A 12,161-nucleotide genomic window follows, 5' to 3' on the forward strand; every position below is an offset into this window, starting at 1 on the left:
TTATTTTTTCAGATTAAGACGGGAGACGCCTGATCTAAGAAGAGGCAACAAGTCCAACAGTCCCCAAGGTCAAAGATCCGTTACCATCCTTCACGGTTCTGAGAACACTGACGGCCACTACATGAGAACTGCGGGCTCCGACACAAATAAGGGAAGGAAGCCATACTGCCGATTTTGCGAGAATACGGACCACTTCCTCAGTGCGCAGAAGTGGCCAAGCTAGGCAAACAAGGCTTATAGAGTGGATAGAAATGAATAAAAGATGCTGCCGCTGTGCAAGACCTCACCAAGGGGCAGTGTGACCTGAATAAAACTTTTGGCTTGTGTCAAGGAAGACCTTCCAGGTCAACGATAGACGATCGAAATCTCCCAATAGGGAGTAGAACCAGCAGGGAACCCCTCCTACAGAAGTATGTATGACGATCACCATCCGCATGATCACAGAGTTCTTCTAAAGTGCGTCCAAGTGATTCTTCGCAAGCGAGGATCTACGCCACGGATCTGAGAGGACAATGCTTCTACCTGCAGCTGCCCATAGAGCTGAGGCACACAAGATGACCTTCCCTCTCTGGTTGCTCTGTATCCTTCTGCATATCGCCAATAGCTGATCCCAAGACCAGCCACAAAGTTTCTAAAGCTTTTACCGCAGCACGTCTTGGGCTTGCGGATCAGACATATCCCATAGACAGGCTTCAGAAGAGGTACACGCACGTAATTGATCTCCCATCGAATCCTTTCCTAACGCATACCTCATCAGCTCCATAGAACCAGTGCGACTCGGATGGCTTGGCGAGTCTGCTGCAATACATACCAGATTGGGCTGGACACTCTAAGGCCCAGCAAAACTTACCCATCAGTCTTTGCGTCCACAGCAGTGCCTCGTAACAGCAGTGTCCCCATTAAATGCTGAGTTATACAAGCATGTTGAGAAACTGTGGGAGCTAGAAATCCTACATTTCAGAAGTGAGAAGGTTGTAACAAGGTCCAAACAAGATGAAGCGGCAATGGGCTTGTTGGAAGAGAAGACCATCCAAGTGGACGTGGATGGGACTCTCCAATATGCCACACCTCTTCTGCAAAAGACCAATACACCTCTGCTGCACGCCCCGAAATAATCTGTTCTACCGAGTCTGCGGAATACAGAGCGAAGGCTGGCTAATGACCCAGCGCGCAATCAAACTTAGTGCCGAAATCTTGAAATTAGTGGACTCAGGCTTAGTCTCTAAACTACGCTCTGAGGATATTAATCAAGAGGGAGAAGAGTGGTACATCCCACACGCATGGTTCGCCTCCTTCACCAATACCGTTGCCTACGCCGGTTACTCTGGCGTGACCTGACCCAAGACCGGCTTTGAGAAGCGTGTGCGTGGCATATCCTACCTCAAGACCTCCTTCGTGGCATATCCTACCTCAAGACCTCCTTCAAGCTTGGCAAAGCTGGGAGCAGGAACTACAGATTCTCAGCCAAGTTACCTTACCACGGCCGTAGCTACCAGCCGCAGCAGATGAACCGAGTATGGTCAGGGAAATCCATGTCTTCCCTGATGCTTCAGAACAAGCTTACGGCTCAGTAGCATACTTGGGGACAATCAACAACCAAGGTCATTCATACCTCTCCTTTCTCCTTTCTCGTTCTAAAGTTGCACCTAAGCACCTGCTTTCCATGCCCAGATTGGAGCTGTGTCCTCTCACGCTGGCCCGTCTTCTCACGCTGGGATCAAAGGAACGAGGACTCTGAATTGAAGAAGTCGACCTTCTGCGGTACCATTGCAGCTAAAGCCATCAACCCAGAGAACGTCTAATACGAAACCTGACGACCACTGTTAGACGCTACTGTGAAGGAGCTTCTAGGGTCAGCTGACCAAAGCCACAACTGGACCACTGACGATTACATTAAAGCAGAGATGGCTGTATAGTGGCAGCTCATCCTCGTTGGAGCACGAATGACGCACGCCGAGAGTTCGGAGCAGTCAGCTAGACAACCCATCGTTTTGGACTTAAGTCACCCATTCACCAGACTTCTCACTCAAGACTTTAACAGTCGTTTTCATCACCCGGGACCCGAAAGAGACTGCAGAACTCCTGCGTTCCTACTGGATTCTGAGAGGTCGCAACGCCATACGTCACTGCTAACATTCATGTACAGAACGTCGCCACTGGAGAGCCAAAGCGACGATACCCAATATGGCCGATCTACTGCCAGCCCACCTTCGTCTCTTCAAATCGGCATCCTTGGACTGTTGAATGGACTGTTTTGGCACCATTCACGTAAAAATAGGAAGACGCATCAAAATGAGATGGTTCAACGCCCGTCCGAGAAGACCAGCAGAGCTGTATTCAGACCAGGGAACCAAGTTCTGTGATGGGAGAGAGAGCTCTAAGAATCGTTCGCTGCATTGACTCCACTACGGAGGTACGACAAACCGTCCTGGTCAAAGTGGAAGGATCCTCAACTCCAAGCCACTAGGTACTACGAGCCGTCCTGGTCGAAGTAGAAGGGATCATCAACTCCAAGCCACTAGTCCACGTCTACTCTAGCCCTCATGATCCTGACACCGTGACTCCAAACTTTCTGCTGATGGGGCGGCTGGAAAAGGTAACCAAATGCAGTCAAAATCAAGGGTTGTTTGAATTTGTATTCCCTTCAAAATATTCCCATAATTATGCACACAAATGTCCTCACAATAGATAACGACCACTTGCCAACGAGGAGTATAAACGCCATTCGCACTGAATAACGGGGAAAAAAAGACTGAAAAAATGCAATGCAGAGACATTACACGAAAGAGATGCGGGAAGAGACAGTGCCTATTATATTGTTATGAAAAGCCTCTCGCGTCCGCTGTCTGCTCATAGATCAATATTTGTCTCGTATCTCAAGATAAATACAAGACAGATACATACAAAAATATATACATACACACATACACACACACACAAACACACACATACACACACACATACACACACACATACACACACACACAAACACACACATACACACACACATACACACACACACACACATACACACATATGCAGTGTTCCCTCGCTACTAGCGGTTCAGCCACCGCGTACTCAGAACTTTGCAGATTTTTTTCAGGATTTTTTTTAAAGATATTAAAATTATAAATTACATCATTATACAAGTTGTGGAAACAAAATATTCAATTAGAATTAGAATGCACATATATACAAAGCATCAGGGGGCATCACGGGCATAAACGCAAGCTGATTGGCCAGCTGAATGCTCACTGAATACTCGACTCCCCATTGGCCCATTCACCACGGAAGCCCAAGCTTCTCCCGATGCCCATTTTCAGTCCACGCTTATCTCGTGCTAGCATACAGCACGCTTCTCGCCAAGCTTAAGCTAAGCGTAAAAGTTTTGTGAAGCCCTTTGTGATGCCTCCCAAACGCTCTCAATCCCTTGGTGCATATAGTGAGACGAAGAAAAAGCTAAAGATGTTGACAATTACCGAAAAAGTGAGTTTATTGGACAGGTTGAGAGCAGGAAATAGCTATGCGAGCGTAGCTCGACAATGTGGCCTTAATGAATCCACGGTGTGGTACATAAAGAAGGAGGAGAAGAACATCCGCAAAACTGCTCCAATATCTTTCACGAAAGATGCCAAAAGGGTTGTGAACACCCAGAATAAGGCCATGGTGCGAATGGAAAATGCACTGGTTATTTGGACCCGTGATTGTAAGGCGAAGAAAATCAGCCTGGACAGAAACTTAATCCGAAGTAAATATTTGTTTGATGCTATGGTGCCTGAGGGTGGTGACGCGGCGACAACGTTCACGACGAGGAAGAAGACGACAGCGGCGACGACGAAGATTATCCTCTGACCGGTGCCTTAAGCCAGACTGAACCAAGACCACGTACGGCTTTCGCTGCCAGCAAGAGCTGGCTTGAGAGGTTTACGCGGCGAGTCGGACTTAAGAATGTTTTGTTGTATGGAGATGCAGCCTCTGCAGACGGAGCAGCAGCGAGGCATTATGTTGAGGATGTGTTTCCGGAAATGATAGAAGAAAATGTATATGTCCCGGAGCAAGTCTTCAACATGGATGAAACAGGACTCTGCTGGAAGAGGATGCCGTCCCGAACATTTCTTTACAAGGACGAACTTCAGAAGACAGGTTTCAAAGCCCACAAGGATCGAGTGACTCTGCTATTGTGTGGCAATGCAGCAGGATTCATGCTGAAGCCCGGCCTGGTCCACAGGTCACTGAATCCTCGCGCACTGAAGAAGAAAAAAGCCTTACTGCCAGTGTACTGGATGTCCAACAAAAATGCATGGATCACCAAGGCCCTCACACTTGATTGGTTCTTTAACTCTTTCATACTACAGGTAAAGCTTTACCTGGCTGAAAAGAGACTGCCCTTCAAAGTGGTTCTCCTCGAGGACTGTGCAGGAGGTCATGCAGCTAATTTGCACCATGAAGGGGTGCAGGTGGAGTTCCTTCCCCCCAACACCACTTCCCTTATACAGCCCATAGATCAGGGGGTTATTAGGGCCTCTACACCAGGTCGACAATGGAGGGTCTCATCTCTTCCATTGAAGAGCCCGACGAGACCTTCAGCATCAAATCTTATTGGAAGGACTACAGCATAGCTACGTGTCTGACTAACATTCAGAATGCCCTAAAGGACATGAGAGAACAGACACTCCTCTCCAGCTGGAGGAAATTGTGGCCAAAGAAAATCACTCAAGACTGAGGGTTTCACGCCTAACGAAATCCATCACTCTGCCGTTGATAAGGCTGTCAGGCTGGCTCGGTTGGTGCAGACTGAAGGCTTCTCAGATATGACGGCTGATGAAATTACAAATCTCATCGACTGTAACTCAGATCCACTGACAGAGGAGGACCTACAGGAAATGACCAAGTCGGCGAGTGAGGAGGAAGACGAGTCTGCTGCCGACGACGAGGGTGACGAAGCTGCCGAAAGGTGGCCTTACTTTGCATAATTTGCAGGACCTCTTCAATGCTGCCAAAGACCTCCAAAAAAGGCCAAAGAAATGGACGATAACATGGTGAGGGCCGTCGAGTTCAGCCTTCGCATCGATGACGTCATGGCTGTTTACAGGCGCATCTTTACCGACCAAAAAAAAAAACAACGTTCACAACTCCCCATAACGATAATTCTTACGCGCAAAAGAACTGCAGAAGATCCATCCGGAATGCTTTGTTTTTGAATTTCTGAGTTTTCTGAATAAAAGATTACATTTATTACATTTGCAGTTTATTACTGTTTGTTTACTGTATATATATTGTATTTGATTTGTTTGTATGCACCAACATAACACCTGCATTCTGATGTGGAATAAAAGACCTGAATGAACAGCATATTAGCCTGGTGGTGGTTTTGTGCCTACCATCAAGCATGGTGGTGTTAGTATTATGTTGTGGGGCTGTTTTGCTACCAATGGAACTGGTGCTTTACAGAGAGTAAGTGGGATAATGAAGAAGGAGGATTACCTTCAAATTCTTCAAGATAACCTAAAGTCATCAGCCCAAAGATTGAGTGTTGGGCGCAGTTGGGTGTTCCAACGGGACAATGACCCCAAAAACACATCTAAAGTGGTAATGCAACGGCTAAAAAAGGCTAGAATTAAGGTTTTCGAATGGACTTCCAAAAGTCCTAACTTAAACCCCATTGAGAACTTGTAGACATTGCTGAAGAAACAAGTCCATGTCAGAAAACCATCAAATTTAACTGAACTGCACCAATTCTGCCAAGAGTGGTCATAGATTCAACCAGAAGCTTGCCAGAAACTTGTGGTTGGTAACCAAAAGTGCCTAATTGAAGTAAAAATGGCCAAGGGACATGTTACCAAATATTAGCGCTGCTGTATGTATATTTTTGACCCAGCAGATTTGATCACTTTTCTGTTCAAACATAATAAAATCATAAAAGAACCAAACTTGAATGTTTTTTTGTGACAAAGAAGTGTCTGTTCCAATCACTATCAGAGAAAATGTTAATGTTAATCTGATGTGTGCGTGTGCGGGTGTGCCTGCGTGTGTGGACCAAACTAATAGACATTTCAAGTTCAGCATTCATAAATGTTTAACAGTATTTGGTTACCTTTTCCTTGCATTCGAATGAGGCGACCAAAGTTGAAGCTTTGGCTGTGCAATTTCTCATCCAGATCAAACATTCTCCTACCATCAATCTCTTCTTCTGACATTTCATCTTCATTGTATCGTCGGCGGATACCAGACCGCTGAAAACAAAAAGGAAACATGTATTAGGTTGAAAATAGTCTACTTGGCAATGGTGGTTATGTCTTCAGTTGATTATTATATTTATTTCATATCGCGGAAACATGGCTACACCAGCATATACCCGACGCTGCGCTATCGCTAGCTAGCCGAACGCTTCTTCGGAACGATCGTTCCAAAGAACTAACAGGAAAAGGCAAAGGCGGTGGACTATGCATGTACATACATAACGAATGGTGCTGTGACAACAAGATCATTGACACTCACTGTTCTCCGGATATGGAGCTATTGGCAATACCATGCAGGCCATACTATCTATCTGCTGAGGGAGCTAACGGCCGTCATAGTAACGGCTATCTACATACCTCCAAATGCGAACGTCAACACGGCCCTCGACATACTGCTAACGGCTGTAAATAAACAACAGCTCGACCACCCTGATGGAGTCTGTATTTTCGCAGGTGACTTCAACAAAGCATGTTTAAAGACTGTTCTACCCAAGTTTATCCAATATGTCAAATGCAATACAAGAGAAGACAAAATTCTCGACCATGTCTACTCGAACATCAAACATGCCTAAAAAGCAGCTCCTCTGGCACATCTAGCTGGATCAGACCATCTCTGCATATCTCTCACCTCTACGTACACCACACTTCGAACGCAAACAAGGCCAAAAATAAAGATAGTAAAAACTTGACCCGAGGACGCTTTTTCTAAGCTGCAGGACTGCTTTTCCCGCACCAACTGGGAACTTTGCGAACACAACGACCTCCTGGACTATACGGAAACTGTACTCTCCTACATCAGAAACTGCATTGACAGCGTTACTACAGACAAACGGATACGGGTTTTTTCTAACCAAAAACCCCGGATGACCAAAGAGACAAGCACTCATAAAATGCCGTAACACTGCCTTCAGATCGGGGGGACAAGAGAAAGTATAGAGCTGCCAGAGCAGATCTGAAAAGAGGCATAAAGTAGGCCAAGGCGGCATATATTAAGAAAATCGAGGGGCACTTCAAAGAAACCCTGTAAACGCGGATTCCTCACTAGCGGAGGAACTGAACCATTTTTTTGCCCGCTTTGAGACTGACAAATCAGACCCAGTGTCAACACTCCCACTACCACCCTGCGACAATACACTGGAGTTACGAGGGAATACATATCACTAACTACAATAACAATTCTATGTCTGTAAACGCGGATTCCTCACTAGCGGAGGAACTGAACCATTTCTTTGCCCGCTTTGAGACTGACAAATCAGACCCAGTGTCAACACTCCCACTACCACCCTGCGACAATACACTGGAGTTACGGGAACAGGAAGTGAGACTGGAAATGCAGTCTGTGAACACCAGGAAGGCTGCTGGTCCAGACAGAATACCTGGCAAGGTGCTCAAAGCCTGTGCTGAACAGCTGGCTGGAGTACACTCTGAAAATTGTGAATCAGGGGGCGTCTTGCATGAGAGAAATTGTCAAATTCAACGATTCTAAGGCAATTTTATGGCATATACGCAGAGGCGGCTTTAAAATAATGTGTATTTATATGGAGGTTCTTAGCTGTCTTTTGGTTTGTAGACAGAACGTCTGTGGCTCTTATGTTTTTATATAACTAATTCAGTTACCCAAGCATGGCGACCCAAAAGGAAACAGAATGATTGCTCTGTTCCTGGCAATTGTGATGAGCAAGGGGAGTTCACACCATTTTGTTCTCAATTCATCTCCTTGGAACAGGACATGACTTGAGTTACACCCCCTTGTTCAATAGCATATAGTCTTAAAAGTGGACGTGCCTTGAGAGCAGGGCCCTCGGAGACTCGGAAGCCACTGAAGGGTGGATGGAAAGGGGGCCCAGACTGGTCTGTATTGTCCAAATGTTCTGTCCATGTGTGTTTTAAATTTAGTTATTGTTCTATGTTATTTTCACTTTGTGTTATTGTCTTGGAATCAAGTTTTAACCTTCTGTCCACTTAAGAGAATAAAATAATTTGCGAAAATAACAAGCCGGCGGGCCTAGCTGTTAATTTCAGCACACAAAAATAGATATCTTCTACAGATTGGCGTTGTCTTCAGGATCTCTGTGGATGGAAGAATGTATCTGAATTCAAACCTCTTTGGTGACAGACGGAGCGGCATTGAATACATTGTTTTGTCTTAAAAATAGTGACTGTCCCAAAGAGGAATAAATGTCAATTGACTAATGAAAGTGCAAACTTATTTAAAGTATGCAAAAAAGAATGTATAATATATACATAAACAGGAATATGCCTTTAAGGAAAAAGTAAGGGAAAAGTGATGGTCAATTTCAAAAGAAAGGCTGACATATTTTACCTATTTAAGCAATGTTTCGGTGGTATTTTTGGTAAAACATTGTAAACCAAAGTGAAAATATGACAAAAATAAATATAGTGTAGTTCATACAACTAACTTAAACCAACACAAGAGAGCAGCAACCTAACATATTTCAGGTTAGGCATAATCATCGATAATACTTGCAAATGCTCAAAGCATGAGTTTACACACTTATAGAAGGTAAAGAAATTCAATCACTCGCCTAATAGGATTCGACAGCCGTTTCTGGCCACCATAAAAAAAAAATTCAACTCTGTACAATGCACGGTTTGGATCCGACTGCCGTTTTTGGCAACCATAATGTCAACTCTCTACGATACAGGGTTTGGACAAAAGTAGCGGGAGAATGTTAACATAAAACATCCAACCATCCATAATCCACGCTTTATCTATTCCTGCTCCCTGAAACACTTTCTTTTTCAGTGTTGTGAAGGAAAGACTCGACAAGACACGATGGTGCTGGACGCGCTGACCCAAGAGGCCTTTCCACGTCATTTACCAACGTCAACTTGGGAATAATTGAAGCCAGCGAGTTTTCCGGTGTGCACACATCCATTGGTACGTCACGCTTTATAATTAGGATTAGAGAATAGATAAAGCGTGATTTATGGATGGGTGGATGTTTTATAATAATAAACTTTTATTTATATATGTATATATATGTATACATATGTATACATATGTATACACATGATGCGTTTAGGGCACATCATGTAAAAACAACAATTCATACAACAAATCTGCTTTCAGCTGTAACAAATAAAAGTGGAGTTCACACTTAGAAAAGGTGAAAGAATTCATTCGTGGCGGAGGGACAAATCTATTGGCGGGCCATGCATTTCACACCTAGGCATTCAGCAGTGCTGTGTGAATCAATCCAACCCCAATGATTTTATGGCTATAAAACCTTCAATGCAGCGACAGCTAGCTGCGACACACAAAAACAATCAATAATAACCTAAAAAAAATAAATTATTTAGGAAAAGGGACATTTTACTCACCAAAATATTATTTTATTAATACACAAAATCCCTCCTCCTTTCTTTCCTCAAAAAGATTTCAATTACTGTCGTACAGATTACACATGCATTTTAGGTCCATCAAGAGGATATTTTCTATCGCCATCAAAGCTAATGCAGTCGAGTCTGTCCTGTTGTTTTTCTGGCATAAGTGCTGATTCAGTTTCGGGCTGACAATGTCCGTTTCACAGAAGCAGTGGACACAGCGATGGTCACTCTCAAACCGACTAATATATACAACCCCCCCCCCCCCCCCCCCCATGCTCTCACTCAGGTTTTTCAGCTGAAGGAAGTAAAGAAGATCAGTGGGAGATTTTCCTGTAAAATCATCCGTGGCCTACATTACAATTAGTTCTCTTCTTAGCCGAGGCAGATCGAAAAGTGTACCGTGGCTCTGCGTTAAGATGGAGAAGGCTGCATGTGGGAAAGTTTTCTGGCATTCCCAAAACTTTTGCGGGTCGAGAAGGGAGAGAAACATCAGTCTTTCGTGTTCTTGAAATCTGGTCCACGTCTGGCAAATAATATTGTCCAGAATCCTGTCGCGGAGTTGGTGATAGCGCGCGCAAGAATCTTGTGCTTGACCTCGCCGTGGGCTTGGAGCACCCGCACTGCATTCAGTGGCCTTGTAGATTTCCCCCTATCGGCTCCTCTCGCGCTCAACTGTGTCACAAAACTCCCTTACTCTTGCAAAACAAAACTGTACATCCAGTTTGTTGTTCTGTAGTATTGAAAAAAACATGACTGAATGCTCAAAAGTGTCATTAAATGTGTGAAGCAAAAAAACAAAATTCAAAATCATCCAGATCTGCTTCAAATTGAAAGATTGACAGGTGGTGTCTTGTTGTTTCTCACAAGACCCAGAAACGGTTCCATAGGAGTTGCAGTTGGGACTGATTGATCTCTAATGTGACAAGTTCAACTCTCTGAAAGTCTGAGTTTTATGCTTCAGTAAGTTCTGGTGTTATTTGGCTCTACATATTTGTGTGAACAGACCTTTAGTCTGATGAAAACCAAGAAAGCACCTCATAAATCCCAGAAGAGTGATGAGTATGTTAATACTTTAGTCCATTTTTTCTGTTAATGTGTCGTATGTACTGTTAACAGGTGCAGTTTTTATATGAATCATATTTAGAGCTGACCCGGCCTGTCTGTCAAATGTTTAAAGTCAATGTGGCCCCTGGGCTGAAAAGGGTTAGGTTTAGGGTTAGCCCAACCCTGGATTAGATTGAACTGTGTAGAGGTGCCTAAAATTGAATGGGACTTTTGTGACATTATTAAATAATTTTAGGATCCTTTTCTCTCATATCTGCATTTCTCGCACCTTTCTTACAAAATTGGGACATTTTGACCAATTTTAAAGGGTTTATTTGGTAGGTGTGAGAGGACCGTGGAAAAAAAGAGAATTTGCATTTAAAATACACTTATGAAATTTTCAATTTACAAAAAAAGTTCTGGAACTAATTAATTTTGTAAGTAGAGGTATGACTACATGTACCTGTACACGTACACATATACATATACGTACACATATACATATACAAACAAGTACACGTACACATACGTACACATATACATACACATACACAGATTCATTTATGCCGCAAGCAGAATTATGTCCTGGCATTCAATGCAGCCAGGAAAAAAAGAGACATGACAGTGACCGAAAAAATTACGTTGCTTCATATGCTGAAGGCTTGCGATCTAAGCCTTCAGCATATGAAGCAATGTCATTTTTTCGTTCACTGTCATGTCTATTTTTATTTCTAATTGGATTTAATCAAGTACCTTTGTGATAATATGTTCCAGCATTTTTGAAGGAATAATACAAAGAGTTTAATACAAAATGGAGGGAGAGTTTGACAGGGACAGTAATTGGTTTGATTTGCGGCAATTTCCTAACCACCCCGAGCGAGTGTTGTTGAGCGAACAGGTTAAGAATGCCTGTGATGTTTGTGTCGTAGGCTTGTCAACAAGAGGTAAAAGAGATAATGCTAAGAAAGTTGTGGAAATGAAAGCGAATGCGAGAATGACAGCTAAGCTATCATGATCATCAATGATAGCTTTTTTTTATTCAAGATGGTGGCGTGCACGGGTGCAGCGGCTCTATGCTCTCCAGTTTGGTGCCGTTCGTTATTTACTAACATCTGCGAGGCAAACTTTTTCTACAGTCGCCAAGATTTAATTACACTCGGAAGAAAATGCGATATATCCATCACAACAGATTACCAACGGACCTATGGTATCCTCGAGGACATCGAGACCTCGGGGATCTCCATGGATAGTCAGCCCACGTCGGAGGCAGCGAAGGTAAAGAAAGCAAAATCGCGGATGCCAGGCGGGCCTAGCTGCTAAGCTAAGGCAGCAACCATACCGGGCACCACTTCCGAGTATCTTTTTGACCAACGCCAGATTCATCACCTACAAAGTGGATGAGTTGGAACTTCAGATTGCTACCAACAGCTTTATTGGGAACTGCAACATTATTCTCATAATGGAAACGTGGCTACACCCACAAATCCCCGACGCCGCGATATCGCTAGCCAGCCCAACAATTTGTCG

The 12,161-nt window shown here is 43.9% G+C and overlaps 1 protein-coding gene across 1 annotated transcript in view; it reads right to left on the bottom strand.

The window, feature by feature from the left end:
* Positions 1–12,161, bottom strand: part of LOC144197627 (lysine-specific demethylase 2A-like) — a 113,929-nt gene that overhangs the window by 96,158 nt on the left and 5,610 nt on the right. Inside the window, 1 exon segment of the mRNA XM_077718118.1 lies at positions 6,095–6,233. Within this exon segment, the coding sequence (XP_077574244.1) occupies positions 6,095–6,233 (139 nt within the window).

Source organism: Stigmatopora nigra, chromosome 6 (genome assembly GCF_051989575.1).
Source record: "Stigmatopora nigra isolate UIUO_SnigA chromosome 6, RoL_Snig_1.1, whole genome shotgun sequence".
Taxonomy (NCBI): domain Eukaryota; kingdom Metazoa; phylum Chordata; class Actinopteri; order Syngnathiformes; family Syngnathidae; genus Stigmatopora; species Stigmatopora nigra.